Source organism: Pollicipes pollicipes, unplaced genomic scaffold, assembly GCF_011947565.3.
Source record: "Pollicipes pollicipes isolate AB1234 unplaced genomic scaffold, Ppol_2.1 Scaffold_4740;HRSCAF=5597_pilon_pilon_pilon, whole genome shotgun sequence".
In the NCBI taxonomy this organism is placed as follows: domain Eukaryota; kingdom Metazoa; phylum Arthropoda; class Thecostraca; order Pollicipedomorpha; family Pollicipedidae; genus Pollicipes; species Pollicipes pollicipes.
The window spans coordinates 3,260,260-3,280,985 of NW_023596545.1; the positions used below are offsets into that span (position 1 = coordinate 3,260,260).

The 20,726-nt window shown below is 56.9% G+C and overlaps 1 protein-coding gene across 1 annotated transcript in view; it reads right to left on the reverse strand.

The window, feature by feature from the left end:
• Nucleotides 1–1,049: 1,049 nt before the first annotated feature.
• The window catches only part of LOC119098576 (protein grainyhead), a 31,675-nt gene continuing 11,998 nt past the window's right edge, over nt 1,050–20,726 (reverse strand). The window contains exons 3-14 of the mRNA XM_037221545.1: nt 16,237–16,406; nt 12,735–12,897; nt 9,015–9,126; nt 8,167–8,261; nt 7,636–7,692; nt 7,086–7,190; nt 5,066–5,245; nt 4,743–4,798; nt 4,030–4,143; nt 3,520–3,685; nt 2,844–2,908; nt 1,050–1,478 (exon numbers count right to left, since the gene is read on the reverse strand). Of these exons, the coding sequence (XP_037077440.1) occupies nt 1,352–1,478; nt 2,844–2,908; nt 3,520–3,685; nt 4,030–4,143; nt 4,743–4,798; nt 5,066–5,245; nt 7,086–7,190; nt 7,636–7,692; nt 8,167–8,261; nt 9,015–9,126; nt 12,735–12,897; nt 16,237–16,406 (1,410 nt within the window). The 3' untranslated portion in view covers nt 1,050–1,351. The remainder of the gene's footprint in view (nt 1,479–2,843; nt 2,909–3,519; nt 3,686–4,029; nt 4,144–4,742; nt 4,799–5,065; nt 5,246–7,085; nt 7,191–7,635; nt 7,693–8,166; nt 8,262–9,014; nt 9,127–12,734; nt 12,898–16,236; nt 16,407–20,726) is intronic.

The following is a 20,726-nucleotide window of genomic DNA, read 5'->3' on the forward strand; positions in this document are numbered from 1 at the left end:
CTGTTCCCCGCGCCCCCAACCCAGGGCCTGGCTGCGACGGCATGCGGAAAGTGCTCCGTCGCAGGCCCCGCAAGGTGCTCCGCCGGGATACTTACCCTGTTTGAATCCTTCGACTGACATGTCAATTTTGTCGGATGATTTGCCTCTGGCGTGAATCCAAAAGACGAGTCGCTTGTTTTGGTAAACGTCATGCGTGCCTTCAGCAAAGCAAACGTTTGAGTCTGGACAAGTGTATTGTACAGCAACATTTTGATGAACAAGCTCGCTTGCTGAAAATACAAACAGCTGGCACATATTAAGCATAATAAATTACATTTCAAAAACACCATATCGGAACACGGTTGACCACCAATGCAATGACAGGCAACACCAACAAACCGCACGGGACTCCCACAAACGTACGCGACGGGATAGCCGCCTTCAACGCAAAAGTTCGACAAGCATTGCCAGCTTGCCGATGATTACAGGGTATGCTAAATGCTAGTTGTTACCTAAGTAGGCACACAATGGAAGATCGTGTCACTCTCACATGTTGTCTTGAACTTTCCGCGATGCAGACGAACGACGTTGGCGAGCTTTGTTGCCACATGCACTTGTTAACATGAATAACTCCGTTCCGGAGTGAGTGCAGTTTTGGATGCAAAACTATTGTCACTGCACACGCGCGGGATGTCACAACATCCACAACTTGCTCGTCGTTTTCCAACAAGCCTCACAATATTGCTAGTTACACAGTTTGGCACAGACGAATTCGGGCTCTCCGTATGTACATACAGTTGTCACTTCCAGCATTTTATAGTCTACATGTACAGCACAACTTCGCGTCACATTAAGCCGATGAGGGGCTGCACCTCTGCCTTATTTTGATTCCAGTCTCGCTATCTCCCCGACCCCGCCAGTCTCCTGTTGGTGGCGTTCGTTCAGGTACGCAGCCGGATACACTATCACAAACAGGCGGCCAGAGCTGGGCACGCCGGAGACCGCGCTGACACCAGCCGCCGCCTGCTGAGACGGCGCCGCCGGCGCGTGGGGCCCGGCCCGCGCCTCCGTCTGTCGGCCGCGGCACCCCACACGAGATCCCAACACCGGCGAGCCGCGCCCCCCGCCGGGGCGGCACGCGCAGGGCTCGACTGTGCCCCGCGCCCCTTGTCGGGGCGGCACGCGCAGGGCTCGACTGTGCCCCGCGCCTCCTCGCCACAGGAGCGCTCCGTCAACGCCGCAGCTCGTTGACGACACGAGCCAGTATCACAATGCTCACCGACGCCCGCGCAAGGCCGCTGCAGCGCCGATGCGGCGCGTCGGCAGTGACGGGCCAGCGGCGGACGGGCCACCGCCGCGTCAGTCAGGCGCGTCAGTCGCCCACTTCGATGAGGGTGATGTCGTAGGCGCCCTGCTGCTCGGCCTGTCGGATCTCCAGCAGGAACGTGTCCTCGTTGCAGTAGTGCTCGATCATCTCGTCGTCCATCGTTGCCACGACCCTGCGACAGGCACGCGTAGGGTCAGGTGACGCCACGGGAGGTCGGGTCAGGCGCGACACCCGGTGCGGTAGAAACGTGAAGACGTCATACAGCGCTGACGTCATCGAGTGGCACTGCTGTCACGTGACCCGCAACGCAGAGGTCGTGCATTGGGTGACCTGCTGTGTCACGATGTGACGTGGTGAGGTCGCTCGCTGCAGTGAGTGCCGTCACGCGGCCGTAGTGCCGTGACGCTGACGTCAGGGCACGTGATCGCCGTGGGGTGACGCCCCGCTGCGACTGACGGCACGCGACGTCGTCCGCCACGAGTGGGACACAGCAGAGCGCACGTCCGACGTGTGGGCGTCGAGCCGCGCTGGCCGCTTCAGCCCACGCCCAGTGAGGAGTGCCAGGCCGCGTTGGCCGCGTCAGCTCACGCCCAGTGAGGAGTGCCAGACCGCGCTGGCCGCGTCAGCCCACGCCCAGTGAGGAGTGCCAGGAGTGCGATGGCCGCGTCAGCCGAGCCCAGTGAGGAGTGCCAGGCCGCGTCGGACCGCGTTAGCTCACGCCCAGTGAGGAGTGCCAGGCCGCGCTGGCCGCGTCAGCCCAGCCCAGTGAGGAAGGCTAGGCCGCGCTGGCTGTGTCAGCCCAGCCCAGTGAAGAGTGCCAGGGGTGCGATGGCCGCGTCAGCCCAGCCCAGTGAGGAGTGCCAGGGGTGCGATGGCGCGGCACTGTCGCCCGGCGGGCGGCCGACTGTAGGTTGCCAACACCAGGTCAGGCAGCTTGGGTCAAAGAACAGCTACTGCTGGTTGGCGGGAGGCTCACAGGGTAGCACGACCCAGTCAACGGCAATGTGTGCAGAACTGGGGTGCAGGCCATACCACAACGTGTGCTGCCATTTGTATTTGGTTTGGAAATCAGTAAGCTTAGGGTCGACGTTGCTAAGTTGCATGTTTGTCCTACAATTCACAGTTGTTTTATTTGTATACGTGCTGCAAACCTCTTGCTGCAGTAAAAAATAACAACAAAAAACTTGCCTGTAGTTTGTGTGGAAAAGAAACAGCTGCGTAGTTTCAACTGGGGCCACTAACTTCTAAAATGTCCCTTTCACGCATTGGCTACGCACGCATGCGTATACACAATGTATGCGATGTTCACGCTAGCACAGAGGCAGGAATATATATAGCATACAACTTGTGCAGTTTGGTAATGCTTTTCACTAAATGACGATCGATTAGCATCTTTACTGTCAGTGTCGGAGGCACCAAATGTTACCACAAAGGAACATTTGTCTGCATTAATGAGTCTTTTGGTCATTCACTCGCGCTATTTCACTCCGTCTCGAAAAAGCCGTGCCTATACATTTGGTCAGTGCGCAATACATACCCCTTTTTGTTTTTCCGGCATAGAGTCTGAGCGCAGGCCGCGCTGATTTTGTACTTGCTCTCGATCTGGAATGGAGCGGACAATGAAATGAGGACTCCACGTGCTCAACTCTGCTTCTAGGGCTCTGCCACGGCGCTGGCCCAGGTAGTTCTCCCTTGACAGGCTGCTGGGACGAGAAGCCGGTGGGACGAGACACCAAATACAAGAGAGGCCGATGGGATGAGAGGCCGATGGGCCGCGAGGCCGATGAGCCGCGAGGCCGATGGGATGAGGGGCTGATGGGACGCGAGGCCGATGGGATGAGAGGCTGATGGGACGCGAGGCCGATGGGATGAGAGCCTGATGGGACGGGAGGCCGATGGGGGGAAAAGTTGATGGGACGAGAGGCCGATGGAATGAGAGGCCGACGGGTCGAGTCAGGAGAGTTGAACACGACCGGCGCCAACCTCCAACCACCGCCAGCAGCCTGCACAACGCATTCAAGCTAACCATTCAGCTATGGTTTGAAGCCAGCTGATGCACGCTCAAAACCATCCTCTTGCGTTCTTCACCGCAACTGCAGCTTAGAGTTAGCGTCGCGCATCTGACCCCATCGTGCAGCGCAGCGTCCGCTGCAGCCGGACCACACGTCCCAAAACCCGGTAGCCGACGCCAGCGCCCCCTTCCGGCAACTCACAGCGTGTAGTAGGCCGATCGTTGTAGGTGGCACCACGTGCAACGGCGTGTAGAGCTCCTCGCGCTCCTGGCGCACGTACAGCATCACACGCTGGCCGGGCGGGGGCGAGAGGCGGCGCGGCCGCTTCGCACCCGGCGAGAACAGACCCTCGTCGTCCTTCCGCTCACTACAACAGGCCACCGGGTCGGAGCGTCAGCGGGCGGAGGAGTGGGGCAACGCCAGCAGGGCAGGGGCAGCGCAAGCAGGGGGTCACCGGCACCTCGACTCGCACTGCGCCAATGTATGTGAGGGGCTGCTACACTGAGCCATTTGATACCGTTTGTCTGAGCGCGTGAAAAGCACCCAAAGTCTTTCAGCAGCCGAGACATACTGATGGCGCTGCCAAGTCGCGAGCTCGGTACAAGCGTTCTCACAGCGCAGGCCATTCGCGCGCAAGCTTGGGACAGCGGCCGCGGGCGGGCAGCGGAAGCCAAGCCTCGGGCAGCGAAGCCGAAGGGGCGAAGCACTCACCACTCGGGCGGGGCGTCGGGGATCGTAGGGAAGCTGTAGTGAAACTTGAGGGAGGCGGGGACGGCGGGGGGCGGGGGCGGCGCGGCCGCGGGCGAGCCGCCCCTCTCTGCGCACCTGGTGAGCCGGCACGGCGGGGGGTTAGTCACGGCGGCGGTCAAGCCAGCGGCGGCCGCGGCGGCGGCGTGCAGAGCGGGGAGAGCACGGGGCCTGGGGCTCACACTGGGACTGGCCGAGAGGCTGGCGTCAAAGCCACACGCACGTTGATCAAGATTACTTGCTTCCATCGCCCTTGAGTGACAACTGAGAGGCACCAGTACCGCCCAGAGGAGCGGACAAAACGGAGTTATATCACAATGTCGTTATTGGTTCCGAACTGGATTTTGGCTGCGATAAAATAGATGGTGTACATGGAGAGATAGTGGGTCATGTCAGTGAGAAGAGAGAAAAAATATTCGCAAAACTGTGGGCTAAGCTATTGCTTCATGAATGAATGGAAAAACTTTCTAGCTCTTCTGCGTCATGCTTGTGGCAAGTTGCATATACGCTTATATATATATATATATATATATATATATATATATATATATATATATATATACATGCATATGCTATAAGGTGAGACGAAATAGAAATAAGAAAGGAAAAGAGGACAGCTGGTAGAAGAATGTTAAGTTGGTAAAGAGAAATGCAAATGGCGGCAAGCAAACACTCACAAACTGTTTTCGCTGTCCTGCTGTGTGTAGTAGTTCTGCAGCTCCATGTTTCCAATCTGAAGACAATCATACGATTTGCTTTTTTGGGTATCATTCAGCATCGTCACAAAACAACACATGCACCTTCGTCGTGTTTATGCAGCACTGACTTCCTCCTTTATTTCATCTATTTTCCGTCATTTCCATCAAATTTTCCAACAACTGGACACCATGCTTTTCCGAATATCTCTCCGCCGTTCCAGCGGCCAAGGAAGACGGTGGCGCCCCCTGGTGAGCACGGCACCGAGCGCCACGGGGTGTGGCGTCGCTGCAGCCGTCCTCACCTTGTCCGGCTCGTCGCTGGGCTGGAATAGCGTCGCTGGCCGCACCGTGTCGGCCATGGCGTAAAACTCAGAGCGCTCGCAAGTGCCGTGGTACATCTCTTCCATCTTCTTGCGGCCGGTCGCTGTCATCTTGCGCTTGGAGGCACGGCGCTCCTCATCGCGTGTCTTCCGCTCCGCACCCTGTGGTCAGGTCAGGTCAGGTCAGGTCAGGACAGGCGAGGGTTTTGGGGCACGCCGCCCCTCATTGCACGTCTTCCGCTCCATGCCCTGCGGTCACGCCAGGTCAGGTTAGGTCAGGTCAGGTCAGGTCAGATTGTATCAAGAAGAGGGGAAGACTGGACGGGGCGGCGCAATAAGATAAGGACAGGTTGGGGCTGGTCGTTGTGAGGTCAGCTTATTGCAGGAAAGTGCGGGAAGGATATCTTTCGCATCGCCCAAACCTGGTCAGTCTTGTACAGTATGGGTAAGGACAGGGCAAAAGGGAGCAGGACGAGACGGGTCAGCTAGCAGGTGAATTCTTGTCAATTAAGGGCAGGAAAGGAAAGAACAGGGCGAGGTACGGCAGGGAAGGGCAGGGCAGGGGATGGTACGTAAGGGTAACGCAAGGCAGAGCGGTGCACTTAAATGGGAATGACAAACTAAGGTGGGTCACGACTATCAGGCCAGGTCAGGTCAGGCAAGGACGGCAAGTGAGGCGTCGGGACAGAATAGGCTATAGAAAGCCCTGTCGTACGGGCAAATAGGGTCAAGTCATCGTGGCTGAGGGTTACAATTGTTTTTATGCGTACCCAAGAGGATTTCGGACGGGACGCCCGCCGAAGGGAAATGCACTTTGTTGAGCCACCAGGACAGAGAGTTCCAGCGTAATTGGACGCCCCGTAGATGGCGGTGGCATCTGCATATCAAAGAGAGCGCGGCCCGGCGGGCTGTCGGATATTTGTCACGTGCCACAAACCTCAAAACCGGCGTGATTGCCCTGAATGAAGCCTCTGGGAGCGTTTCACGGATCCGAGGCCACAAGCTAAGCACTCGCCTCCGCCGACGGGTCCGTTTGATTGGCACAAGTCGCAGATACACGGGCATGTCTGGTCCCATGACGCAGACGTGACCTTATGTAGGTGGTCCTCATGCCGGGCAGAGTCGGAACCAGGTCGGGAGACCCTCGGAGCCAAGGTCGGCATGGGCAGTCCCTCCCCCCCCCGCCGGCGGCATCGGCACAAGTCAGAATGGTGCTCCTCTATGTTGAGCTGCTACAGTATTTCCAATGCCGTTACAGCTGTGCCTTATTTCTGATAGTTGATTTATAGTTTATCGCTGCGTTCTGCGAGATGAATGACTTCTCCCTTCAGAGGTCGTCGATGCATGCATAATACTCGCTTTGTAAGCGATTATGACCGTGTAAGACAGTCAATTACCATACACAGATGTGCTCATACTTGGTTGCCTTTTGCTGCTCTGAATCTTGCACCACGCGAGCACATAGTTACTGGCCATCCAGTCAAGAACCACAGGCGAGCCTTACTAGTTGTTACCATAGCGGGCCTTCCGTGAGAACTACTTGATCAATCTGCTAATCAGCTCTTTGCACAATGAAGTAGCAAAAGCTCTCCGCACAAATGTATGTGACCTTTGCACATTACTGTACCAAACATTTAGCAGTCCATGCTATTTAGAAATTCCGAGTTAAATGAATTACAAAATGATCAAATACTATGATCAAATCTGCTAATCAGCTCTTTGCACAATGAAGTAGCAAAAGCTCTCCGCACAAATGTATGTGACCTTTGCACATTACTGTACCAAACATTTAGCAGTCCATGCTATTTAGAAATTCCGAGTTAAATGAATTACAAAATGATCAAATACAAGCACACTTGGATTTGCTAAACCATGTTTATTAGTCACTGACATCTGGAAATACACTTCCTGGTGTTCAAGTTGTGGTGAATGATTGCACGGGGCAGCATGAAGTCCAGCCTGAGGTGCCATTCAAGTATCTGCTCACGGAAGAACTCCGTACCTTGTCGCAGAAGGACTTGACCTGGCAGTAGGCGCGGTGCGAGACCGGGGCGTTCGGGTCCCTGTAGTCTTCGTACGTGTCGATCTGCACGTGCAGTGGCAGACCCTGCAACATTGCGTCAGCGTTGTTTGGATGACGGTGGGCAGCAAGCGTCTAGGCCAGACAGAGAACTCCAACACAGCTTCAGCGGCAAACATTATGGACCGTGCCAAGTGAAAGTGCATCGCTCAAAGCCATTACCAAGACATCAAACTGCGCGAGCGGTACAATCCACGGCCCAGTTTGAGCGTGCCGTGACCACAGGCGACGAGCAGTTCTTCCGCACTATTCCAGACAAGCCCACTCAAGGTCTACACAGCAGGACAGCTCATCTGACTCATGACTCTACAGATGACACCATGACTCTACATGACTCTACAGATGAAGGTGAGCCTCAGGGTTTCTCACCTTGACTCCCTTTTGGCTACTGAAGTCAGTACTAAAGCACTGCAAGGCGATGCTTATCTGCAAGCAAGATGTGATATCAAAACGGTTTCCGACTGCCTCTCACCTTGACGCCCTTTTGGCTACTGAAGTCTGTACTCAAGCACTGAACAGCGATGTTGATCTGCAATCATTGCAGTCACCTTGTCAGAATGGCTACTGACCATCGAAGGCAAGGTCAAAGAAATTGCTCAAGTGATTACGATTTAATGGCTGGCCAAACCGAGTTCGGCGGCAATCACAGCGTTCAGAAGCAGTCTGCAGTCTGCACTCGCGCTGTACATCTAGAGCACCAGCACAGCGAAATGAGGCAATCTACAGGAATGGGGTGAAGAGCACGGCGTGAGGGGCGGTGTTGGTGGGACTAGGTTGGTCTACCGTCCAGCTACCACCTCGAGCGCCTGACCGCGGCCCCACACCCTGTAGTTGGGATTTAAAGGGTAACGACTTGTACGTGAGGCAAGTCACGCATGTGTTGAGGTGCACTGCCTGAGAGGGCCCGGCAGCGCGGCTCACTAACGCGCCGCACCGCCGAGGTGGCAGACGGTGCACAGCTGTGCGTCCAGCCCGACCACGGTCGAGCGGCGCGTCGACTCACCTTAGCAGAGCTCTCCAGCGGGTTCCAGTACACGGCAATGGCGTTGTGCGCCATCTCGTCAATGCCACCGAACAGGCCTATGCTGTTCTTCGTGTCTGAAACGCAGCCATGTTCTCGCTGACAAAACCGGCCAAAACCGGCACTGGTCCTCGAACGCAGCGCACACCTCAGCGAGCACAACAGGCGCCTGCAATACACAAACGGGAGCATAAAAAGACCCGCCGTTGCCCAAAACCCTCCACCGCGGAGTGGAGGCTGCACTTCGACGACCGCTCGCTGAACGGTCCGGTGCCGCCGTCCGCGCGGGGCGAGTCACCAACGGTCCGGTACGGCGGCCCGCGCGGGGCGAGTCACCGGCCGTCCGGTACGGCGGCCCGCGCGGGGCCGCCGTTCGCGCGGGGCGAGTCACCGGCCGTCCGGTGCCGCAGCCCGCGCGGGGCGAGCCGCCGGCCGTCCGGTGCCGCGGCCCGCGCGGGGCCGCCGTTTGCGCGGGGCGAGTCACCGGCCGTCCGGTGCCGCAGCCCACGCGGGGCGAGCCGCCGGCCGTCCGGTGCCGCAGCCCGCGCGGGGGAGTCGCCGACCGTCCGGTGCCGCCGTCCGCGCGGGGTGAGCCACCGGCTGCCCAAGCCGCTGTCCGCCAGCCTGTCCGCCCTCATCTCCGACTCCGCGGCGGCCGCTTCATTACGCACGGCGTCACACACCAACTACGAGAGCCCCCGGATATTCCGACAATTAACTTTTTCGCTGTTTTGACGGCGCGCGGCGGCACGGCCGAGCCGGTTTTGCGCGGCGCGCCGCTCGGACGGCGCGTGGCGTGCCGGCGCGAGTAAACAGGCGGGCGGCCTCACCGACGTCGAGGATGCGCTGCTTGACACTGTGCTGCCGGCTGTGCCAGAACTGCCACGCCTTCAGCTCCTCCTCTGGCGTCTTCTCCTCCCGGAACACCAGTAGCACCACACTCTGTCGAGAGAGCAGACGGGTGAAGTTAGCGGGTGTCCGTGAGCGACCCAGACCGTGCTCTGAGCTGGACGTGTTTCCGGAACAGTGAAGTTCTGATGCACATTGCGAAGCTCAATATCTATTGCAATCTTCAAACGCACTTTGCAGTTGCGCCATTTTTGCGGGCCTTTTAATTGGATAGCATTTCTAGGATCTCTAAGCAGCGCTTGTTACGTGCGCCCGTGCCTCTCCATCCCATTACGAAATTCCAGATGAACGGCAGAAGTTTGTCGCGAAAGTTTTAGTGCCCTCATGCTCAGCACAGCCTGTCCTGCCCTCTGCCTGTCATCTGACCTTACGTGCGGCCGCTGTCACTGGTCTTCCCAGTCGGGGTAAACAGCAGGCGCCCAACACGACGTGGAACCACCTCACCACGGGTGGGTGAAGCGAAACGCAGGCCCTCGAGCCTGCCGAACTATCAGGGAGGGCGGAGAACAGTTGAAACTTTAATTCAAAAGAAATCCTGGAATACGCATACCGTGGCGTTTATTGATACGCTTGAACCGGTGCTTGAGGTCGACGTACGTATTCAGCCCGCAAGGAAATCGCGACGTGTTTTCAGACTTTGGTCTTCTTCGCGTGGAAACAGTGACTAAATGATAAAGAGTGAAGAAAAGTGGTGCACAGGGCTATACGGCGATTCGTTCTTCTGTGGGTCTCCTGAAGGAGACATTGCATACGAATGAGGAGCCGGAGTCCCACCCTCCTCTGCGCCATGCGGGTCTCATACTGAGGGTCTCCTTCAGGAGACCCGCAGTATTCGCGGCCGCTCAGTAACAGTGGGACAAATCGCGGAGTATTTAAATCCTGAGCCAGTTCGCTCGCCGAGGTCAGGGCCATGGATGTATAATGAACTCCCGGGAGAATGAAGTGGTGCTGTGATGCGAGAGGCAGTGACACGCCCGCCAAGTGCCTGTCAATCGGGTAAGACCCCAGGCGGGTGCCGTTTGGAACACCGCTGGCAGCATCGGTCAGATTTACATCGGAGAACTTCGTTACCGTTTACATGAGCACCTCATCTGAATTTTCGCGTAGTGTTTGCGTCCCGCTGTATTTCTACCTTCACCCCCAATTCACGGGAAGAAGTTGGACTCCATAAATCGACATCGGCGGGTGCTGCAGTTCGCTGCAATTTAGTTCGGATCAGTTCGGTGCATGGTCAGAGCAGGGCGGGTATGCGGCTTCTCATTAGTACTCAGGGGCCCCCTGAGCGGTGCGGTGGCGTTCACAGCCTCAGACGACTCAGCGTCCCGCGGGTAGAGTGTCCAGCGGCAGGGACCCGCGGCAGAGCGTGCCGAGTGGCAGAGCGTCCAGCGGCACGGACCCGCGGCAGAGCGTCCAGCGGCAGGAACCCGCGGGCAAGGCGTCCAGTGGCAGGGACCCGCGGGTAGAGTGTCTAGCGGCAGGGACCCGCGGCAGAGCGTCCAGCGGCAGGAACCCGCGGCAGAGCGTGCCGAGCGGCAGAGCGTCCAGCGGCACGGACCCGCGGCAGAGCGTCCAGCAGCAGGGACCCGCGGCAGAGCGTGCCGAGCGGCAGAGCGTCCAGCGGCAAGGACCCGCGGCAGAGCGTCCAGCGGCAGGGACCCGCGGCAGAGCGTGCCGAGCGGCAGAGCGTCCAACGGCAGGGACCAGCGGCAGAACGTCCAGTGGCAGGGGCCCGCGGGCAGGGCGTCCAGCGGCAGGGACCCGCGGCAGGGCGTCCAGCGGCAAGGACCCGCGGCAAAGCATCCAGCGGCAGGCAGCCGGAGCTGCCGCCGAGCTGCGGCGGCGACCGTGACGGAGCAGTGAGCCCGAGCTGCGGCGGTGACCGCCTCACGCGACAGTGAGCCCGAGCTACGACAGTGACCGCCGGACGCGACAGTGAGCCCGAGCTGCGACAGTGACTGCCAGACGGACCGCTGGACCGATGCGGCGTTGACATGCCGTGTCGTGACGTCAACAGATTCCCCGGGCTCATCGTGACCTCGACTACCGCCGCTCACTCGCTCTCTCTCGACGCTCACTGGCTCTCTCTCGCGGGAGCATCTGCATTCGCTTTTGGCCGCCCGCGACTCAGTCGCTTCGCAACCACATCGTGTCCGCCCACCAGCCGCTCTGGTACCGGCGTCCGCCCACCGCTGCTCTGGTACCGGCGTCCGTCAACCACCGATGGTCCGGTACTGGTGTCCGTCAACCACCGCTGGTCTGGTACCGGCGTCCGCCCACCACTGCTCTGGTGCCGGCGTCCGTCAACCACCGCTGGTCTGGTACCGGTGTCCGCCCATCACTGATCTGGTACCCGTGTCCGCCCACCGCTGCTCTGGTACCGGTGTCCGCCCACCGCCGCTCTGGTACCGGTGTCCGCCAACCGCTATTCTGGTGCCGGCGTCCGCCCACCGCTGCTCTGGTACTGGCGTCCGTCAACCACCGATGGTCCGGTACTGGTGTCCGTCAACCACCGCTGGTCTGGTACCGGCGTCCGTCAACCACCGCTGGGCTGGTGCCGGTGTCCGCCCACCACTGCTCTGGTGCCGGCGTCCGTCAACCACCGCTGGTCTGGTACCGGTGTCCGCCCATCACTGATCTGGTACCCGTGTCCGCCCACCGCTGCTCTGGTACCGGTGTCCGCCCACCGCGCTCTGGTACCGGTGTCCGCCAACCGCTATTCTGGTACCCGTGTCCGCCCACCGCCGCTCTGGTACCGGTGTCCGCCAACCGCTATTCTGGTACCCGTGTCCGCCCACCGCCGCTCTGGTACCCGTGTCCGCCCACCGCTGCTCTGGTACCGGTGTACACCCACCGCTGCTCTGGTACCGGTGTCCGCCCACCGCTGCTCTGGTACCGGTGTCCGCCCACCGCTGCTCTGGTAGCGATGTCCGCCCACCGCTGCTCTGGTAGCGGTGTACACCCACCGCTGCTCTGGTACCGGTGTCCGCCCACCGCTATTCTGGTACCGGTGTCCGCCCACCGCTGCTCTGGTAGCGGTGTACACCCACCGCCGCTAGCCAAAAGAGCTCCGTCGCTACAGCCGACACCGCCGCCTCCGGCACGCCCACTGTCAGATACAGGGCGTTGCGACGAGGCCACGCGCCGCGTTCGTGCGCCTTTTTGCAGTCCACTCGCAATGCGATCGCTCACGTCTGAGTGTCGGATAACGCCGAAGACGGCGTCACGACGGGGCGCGGTATGACGTGATGAGTGATTCTGTGGAATACCAAGGAACAGAGAATCCGGCAGTAAAGGCCACATCACTGTCTTGGGTTTCTCCTAGCCCGATAAGTGACTGGCAGCTTGCTTTCGTGCACACGCGGTGCGTTTTTCTAACTAATGACCGCAATATTACCAATTCAACGGACTCAATGACTCCTTTTACGTCCTGCATGTGGGATATTATAACTTGTGCGCCGGTGGGATAACCACACTGCCTTCAGGTGGTAAGCTGCTCTTCCCGGCCATCTGTTAACTCCATCCCGTCATCGGACGCCCGGTCAGGTTTCCCGGCGCGTCCGCCGCAAGCGCTCACACCTGTGAAGGACATCACGCAGCCGCCATCAGCAGGCGGAGCCAACCCCCGCTGTGGCGGCGCCTACCTTGACCGTGGCGTTCTTGAGCGGCTTGTCCGGGTCGGGCACGTACTCCATGGTGACGCCGTAAAACTGGCCCTTGTTGACATACGTCAGGCGGTCGTCCTCCCGCCGCTGGCTCGTCGAGATCGGCGTCTCCAGGAAGAAGCGGAAGCCGTGGCTGGAGAAGCTGGAGCGACAGTTGGCGTGGTCAGGCGGCGCTCGCTGCGTGACGCGGTGTGGGGGAGATGCGGTCATGTCACGGACACCGCGGGACCTGCTTACGACGGCGACGACCCGGGCCGCGCCTGCTATGGGAGCAGGGGCGAGCTTACGGCGCAGGACGCCACAGCTGCCCATGGATACATCACGAGAAAGGTTAGGATGGCTAAAGTATCTGCACGTTGCAACTAACTTGACTCAATCTCAAGAGCTTCAACAGTGGGATTTACAACCTGATGTCAATAGATTCAGAAAGATATTAGATGAACTTCACGCACATCGTCAAACGTTTTCATTTAAACAAAACAAAACAAAAACGATTAGACCCCACACGAAAAGGACGTCGATGAAAAATTAATCCTTCAGCTTTCACATGTAGAGTCATTTGATCACAGCTGGAAATATGAAAAATGGTCAGATATTTAATCCCGAAGACAACCGTGCAGAATGCACAATTGGCTACTTACTTCATTCGAGGCAGTGAACAACGGCCACGAACAGCACAATAGGAGGTTTTAGGCTCTGGAGACATTAACGGTCAAGACGTCCTTTACCCCGCCCACCCGCTACCCACGAGGCTGCGCCCATGCCCACTCACCCACGCACACACCCATGCCTAGTCCGTTGTCTCATCCCTTTGCATTTCTCCAGCACTTTAGTCCTAAACTATACAAGTGCATCAGGGAAGTTTGTAACCACACTTATTTGGCGTAGCCTTAACAGTTGTAAAAAAGTGTGAGTAGAGGAAGATTATAAAACTACAACAGTAACATTGTGTAGTATTGTTTGAAGTATCTACCGGACATTTTGTAAATGTTTGCCCATAACCCATGTTCATAAATTACGGACGGTGTCCCGCAACGATGCCCGTAACTTCCATATGATCTGTACCCAGTCCATCCTGCTGCCCTGGGTACTAATGAGTCTGCTCATCCCGTGAAATCCTCTATTTTACGGGACGATTGATGAGGAAGAGGATATGTGATAGGACCTTACACGCCAATGGGATGCTTCTAAGCGGTGAAGGAGTCATGTGTCACCAAAAAGGAAAGGACTTGCGTCCAGTGACATATGCATAGGAGGGAGTGCCAGACGTATGGGACTGCATGGCTATTTTGCAACGGTGCACGTCCCGCCGCCCCTGGGATGTTTACGACGCTTCATCGCCCAGCCCGGGTGAAATGTCTCCATGCTGTGATTGGTCGGAGCATTAATATCGGGCTTAGAGTGCAGCAGACGGGGTGCGGCGCAGGTGACAGACATAGGGCAACATAACGGGCATGCCGCGTTAACGTTCGAGCAGGTGACAGACATAGGACATCATAACGGACATGCTGCGTTAACGTTCGAGCAGGTGACAGACATAGGGCACCATAACGGGCGTGCCGCGTTAACGTTCGAGCAGGTGACAGATATAGGGCACCATGACGGACATGCCTCGTTAACGTTCGAGCAGGTGCTGTCACTGGGGTTCTAACGTGGTGTGGCGCCATTACATTCGGGGCGACTACCGGTGCTAATAACCTTGACCTTTACAAAGTGCTGGGGTCAAGGGAGAATTGAAGCATAGCTGACAGACTCAGCTACAAGGGGTAAGATGAAATTGCATTGGATGTTTAAGTGCACGTAATATTATTGTTCATAGACGAAGGAATGAGAGGGAGGCAGTGAATGGCATGGCATCGCACTTGCCACAGCGGATGCATGAACACAATTCACTTCAAAATGCGACTGGTTCTCACCAATTTCACGGGTCGCTCATGCACTCCGCCCGTTGGTAAGAACAAGCGCAAAAACACATAGAATTGCAACCGCGTAGCAGTGTGCTGCTGATAGGCGTCAAGCTGCGATACAGGTGCAGGGAGGGCAGGCTATATGGCTCGGTTAACCTTCAAAAACGGAACCTCTGCCTCATACGCTAGTAAAGAATCAGACGCCGTTGGAGCCCGAAATGCATCCGAGCTTTGCAGCCGGCACTACAGCGGCTTTGGACTGAGCTCGCATGTCGCATAGGCGGAGTCAGCGACGCACCGAAGGTCGGCTCGCAGCATACCGATGGCGCCAAACGCAGACTCTCCCCGTGTCTAGTCCAGCACATAATACCTCCTCCACGTAAATTCCTGGGCTCGCCCCTGTCCCGGCACCTTGCAGAGAGCCCCGGTACTGTTGCACGAGCCAGCGGCCCCTGAATGGCCTGCGTGGGCGGGCGAACGTCGGCGGTTGGCCGGCGACCTTTTGTGCCGGCATGAGGTGGCACATCTCGCTGCCGCACATGTGACTGTACTGCACTGCACCTCTAACCGAGGCTAGATAGAGTCCACTGACACTCACGATATTGCACTGCATCTTCGACGGAGGCGAGGCCGATCCCACCGATGCAAAGCGATATTGCACTGCACTTCAGGCGGAGGTGAGCCAGAGGCCACTGACCCTCACGGCGCGATACTGTGCCGCACCTCTGACGTGGGCCAGCCCCAAAGATTTAACGGAATTGCAGTGCACCGCACCTCAACTGAAGGTGAGCCAGATCCTCGACGTTTACCGGAATGTGCTGCACTGCCCCTCTGGAGGGACGATTTTGTGTGTCCGCAGTGGTTCCAGAAATTCTGCACTTTTGACGGGGGCCAATATCCCTGACAAATCTCCGTGAATCTCTTACGGGACTATGCTGCACACCACCTCACGGACGGGGTGTGGCAGATGTCACTCAAGTTTAAGGAATGATACGCGCCTCACTGCATCTCTGACGCGGCGTGGCAAACTCCGATCAAATTCAAGGGACTGTATGTACTGCACTTGATCTCCGACGAGGGGTGGCAGGTCCCACTGACGCGTGACAATGGATTTCATGTTCGCTCTTCCATGTTCAAAATTGTTCAGTAAGCCACTGCAGCTCTATCACAGACGTGGCAAGTCTCACTGACTCACAAGGAGTATATCACAATACGAGGAAATGGAAGCGTGGTGGATGCTCAGTGTTAACGAGGCTGCGTCTTACCACCTCTAACCATAGTACAGAGTACCGCAGAACCCCCTTCCGCACGCTGACATAGCCGTAAGGAAGACTACATCTTACCACCTCCAACCATAGCACAGAGTACCGCAGATCCCCACTCCGTAAGCTGACATGGCCGTGAAGAGTACTTACAGGAGTACTTACACAGTACACAACAGGCGATTGCCGCACAAGTTCATCAACCGCGACGCGGCGCTGAGAGCGACATCTGCATTGACAAAGTTAGGCGGACGGACGTTCACCCTGCCTCCTCCCATCTCACCACGCGCGACATCCTAGGGATGTACTCACATTTTGGGGATGTGTATTTTGTCGACATCAGCCTGTCGGCCAAAGTCGTGCCAGGGTCGTGACCTGGGAGGGGCTGGCGAGGAGGCGGGTGGCTGGCGGAGGAGGCCGGCGTCCGAGCCGACCAGGGTCGGCTGACCGCACAGATCGGCGTACTCGAACCCCGCCGTGCTCTGCAACACAGGAGCCCCCCAGTCATGAGCCGCCCTAGGACGAGGCATCTAACGTCATGCTGCTGGGCCGAAGTTGGAACACGGAGGCGACAGTGGACGGTGGAGATAGGCCGAAGTCCGATGCTGACCTGCATGGGAGAACATACCCGACACTGAGCAGCACAGGGATGGAGATACCTGGCACTGAACAACACAGGCATGCATACATGCGATTCAGAATAACAGAGGAGCAGCACAACTCGACACTGAACCGCGCGGCGACAGTAACAAGTAACACTGAACAACGTGGAGATGCAGACACTCAACTCAGAACATCCGACACTTCACTAGACAATACGGGAGCGCAGACGGCTGATGCTGAGCCAGACAAAAATAGAGGTGGTTGACGATGAACAACTTGTTAACAGACGCAAGCACTGAGGCACACGACGAGAGCAATGTGAAAACATCGGAATAAACGACGCACACCGGAATAAAAGCACTCCAACCTAGGCTCAAATGGAGCATGGGCAAGCCAGGTATACACTGAAACCACTCTGATGCGCAGACACAGCTGGATGTTAGCAAGAAAACCCTTGAGCTCTGCGGTTTTTAAGCATTATGAAATGTTGTACCGAAAAAACCAACCTGCACTATCCTAGTTGCAGGTTGAGCAAAGACAGTAATCAAGCCGTGAGATATGTTATGAAATCGCTCGACGTTTCCAGCAACACTCACGGTCGCTCGTGAAAATGAACACTAAATTATATTTCTTCAGCAGTGTCCATGCGACAAGAAGCTACGAACGAGCTTTGCTGGAAACGTCCCAGATTTTCATAATACATTCCAATGATTGCTGTACCCTTTCGTGTAGTGAGCAACTCCTGATACACTGAAAGTCGGTTGCTCTCAGTATGAAGCTCAGCCACATCAACTGTGCTGAGGCACAGGCGTCTGACGCTAAGTCGCCTTGGAACACGAAAGGCGTGACAGGGACACACAGAATTGACGGCACAAAGCTTTTGGCATTGGCTAATGCTTAAGAAGATGGAAATACCGAACGTGGCACGCTAGAATGCAGTCAAAGCGGGAGGGGGGGGGGGGAGCGATAGCTAATCGTGTTTTAAAAATTGCATCGTCTTCCCTCCATTATCACTTGCTGTGCAATAGTAGCGTGCGTCCGTATCAGCCTGCCATTCGTCGACACCAACGCAGGCGGCAATAGTAGCGTGCGTCCGTGTCAGCCTGCCACTCATCGGCACCAACGCAGGCGGCAATAGAAGCAGCGTGCGTGTCAGCCTACCACTCATCGGCACCAACCCAGGCGGCAATAGGAGCAGCGTCCGTGTCAGCCTACCACTCATCGGCACCAACGCAGGCGGCAATAGGAGCAGCGTCCGTGTCAGCCTACCACTCATCGGCACCAACCCAGGCGGGCAATAGGAGCAGCGTCCGTGCCAGCCTACCACTCATCGGCACCAACCCAGGCGGCAATAGGAGCAGCGTCCGTGTCAGCCTACCACTCATCGGCACCAACCCAGGCGGCAATAGGAGCAGCGTCCGTGTCAGCCTACCACTCATCGGCACCAACGCAGGCGGCAATAGGAGCAGCGTCCGTGTCAGCCTACCACTCATCGGCACCAACGCAGGCGGCAATAGGAGCAGCGTCCGTGTCAGCCTGCCATCCATCGGCACCAACCCAGGCGGCAATAGGAGCAGCGTCCGTGTCAGCCTGCCATCCATCGGCACCAACCCAGGCGGCAATAGGAGCAGCGTCCGTGCCAGCCTACCACTCATCGGCACCAACCCAGGCGGCAATAGGAGCAGCGTCCGTGTCAGCCTGCCACGCATCGGCACCAACCCAGGCGGCTAGTTGTAATCAGCACACCGGGATGTTGCTCAGCCAAAGACGCGTTACATGCGCAACGTTTGAAGAAACCGGGATCAGGTTAAATCAGTGTCTCTACTCGCGCTGTGTTTGAGGCGTCGAAAACTCTTTTGAACGCAACGTACACGTAATGAAAGTAGTAGGAAATGCAAGTGCATGTTTATTACAATCTACGTTTTGACACGTGATGCGTGCACATATGGTCTAGGTGATCCTTCACAAGTTAGCTGTCCTCTGAGGAGAATAACTTTGATGTCCCAAGGGCTCAACTCCCTTATCAATAAATCTGAACCACATGATATTGTACGCATCCAACCATCAAATAGGGTCAAAGATCGCGGGCGTATATGCCCGCTGGACACGTTTGCCTGGGCCAGGGTAGGGCAGCGCACGTCATCTGGGACAATGCCAGGTCAGGGCAGAACATTGCGAGCGGGGCAACCCGAGGCAGAGCAGGGCAGAGCAGGTCTCCCGTAGGTCAGGCCAGGATCCGTCCGGCAACGACAGCTACTTTTAGGTCGGGCAGAAAAGCCGGGTCTGGGTATTTTTTTAGAACACTTATTGTTCGTTGTCAAACTTCACAGTTAATACAAACCCCAAGTGAACATAGCTAAAAGGAAAAGATGATGTCGGCCATGAAAATAAAATTAAAAGGCCAGATGTAAGAAAAATTGCTGTTAGCGTTCCAGAGAATGCGACTCTAAATGCGTGTGACAATAAGCTGCCCACATGCTTTTTAATTGTACTTCCATCTTACGTCTAAACCAATTGTAATACTTAATACTAACATTCACCTAGAATCCATCGAGCCTCATCACGTGGTGTGGAACTGAAACACCCCGGAAGTCGACCGACATAGTTTGGCACTTCGATATCGCAGTCCCGCGCCAAATGAGCTGAAAAGGCCATCGACCTAAATGTGCCGGTGCTGTTGGACATATCTTTTATTCATCTTGTGTTTCGATACGGGGTCGCTGGGCTCTGCCGGCTCGGCGCTGCCAGAGCCGGGCACATCTGAGCCGCCGCTGGCAGTCGCCGCGGGCTCATTGGCGGAACATGGCGAGCGTTCGAGCCCCATCGCAGGCTGTACTGTTTCGCGGGTAGGCGGAAACTTGACACGGCAGTGCCCGCTGGTTCACATCAAAATCGCTTCATATTTGGGAGGACGGTGGGCACATCCGTCGAGACGTAACAGCTGCGTCAGACCTCGCCCTGTCTGAACTCTGACTCTAATACCGTCCACTGCAGGCTCCCGACATGAACCCCAAATCTCTTTATTACTTGGCCTGGATTGTATTCGTGCGCATGAGGGCATCCCGTCGACCGCCAGACGCCGCGCGCCGCCCTCAGCAGCAATCGGTCAGGTCGGGTCGGAGCGATCGGTCAGGTACTGGCGCCAGTGATCCAGCGATGAGCCCCAGTGCACCCAACTGGAGGGCATCCGGCATGACAGCGTTAAATTTACAAATGACATAACATATAGTGTCAGGTTTCAGGTGTCAGGTGGTCAGACAGTCCCATGCACTGTATCGTAGGTCGCATGTCTGATGCGCACGACTGTGTTGTAGCTTGACTAAAATAGTGTCGGAGACATTCCTATCCGGTCCTGCACCATCTGTCGAGATGTGTCCTCATGCGTGGAATGGGCTTTATTGCGTCGGTTAGTTGAGCATGCGCGTTTGATGTAACAAGCTTCCAGAACATCTCGCCTCATCCCGCCCCGAACACGTTTGTCGAAGATACCCACTCGGATCTTTTACGCGCATGCCGACATATGCATAGTACAGGCAAAAACTACACCAGCTCCTCCCCAGCATGGCAGCGCTGCCTGTGTCTCGGGCCGAACAACACCCTTACCACTTCTGAATGCACCCCGCGGCTGCCGACGGGACGTGCTCCGCGGCCTTATTGGGAATCCGCGCGACCAATGCTGTTTCTCGAAATGGCGGGTACTGATACAGTCTGCATATGCGGCGAGCGCTGGCAAGGGAAGCCCTCAGCAGGCATGCAGCAGCCAGACAGCTGAAGACAACGAATGTGCATAATTTTCAGTGTCGTCTGCAGGACGCCTAGAGCGAGCGGCGACACGGTGCTAGGCACGGCTCACGTCAGGACCGAGGCACAAAGGGCCCTGGGGGCCACGGAACGGGCTTCTACACAGGGAAGGAACTCCTGAAGCTAACGGACGCGTATACTTCCGAGGATTGACGAAAGGACCTTTTGCATCACATGGGCTGCCAGATCCTTGAGCATGACGAGGTAAACATGTATTACTCCATGTTACTTTTATTCCAAAGTATCCATTAAGGTCCCTGGCTTTGATATGAAAGTTCTTGATGCATTAAATTTTAAAAGCACATATTCAGACATCATGCATCATAGCAGCACTGGCAGAGATCGCATGGACCACATAATCTGTTCGGTCACCAGGACCCCTCCGGCCAACTTCGCTC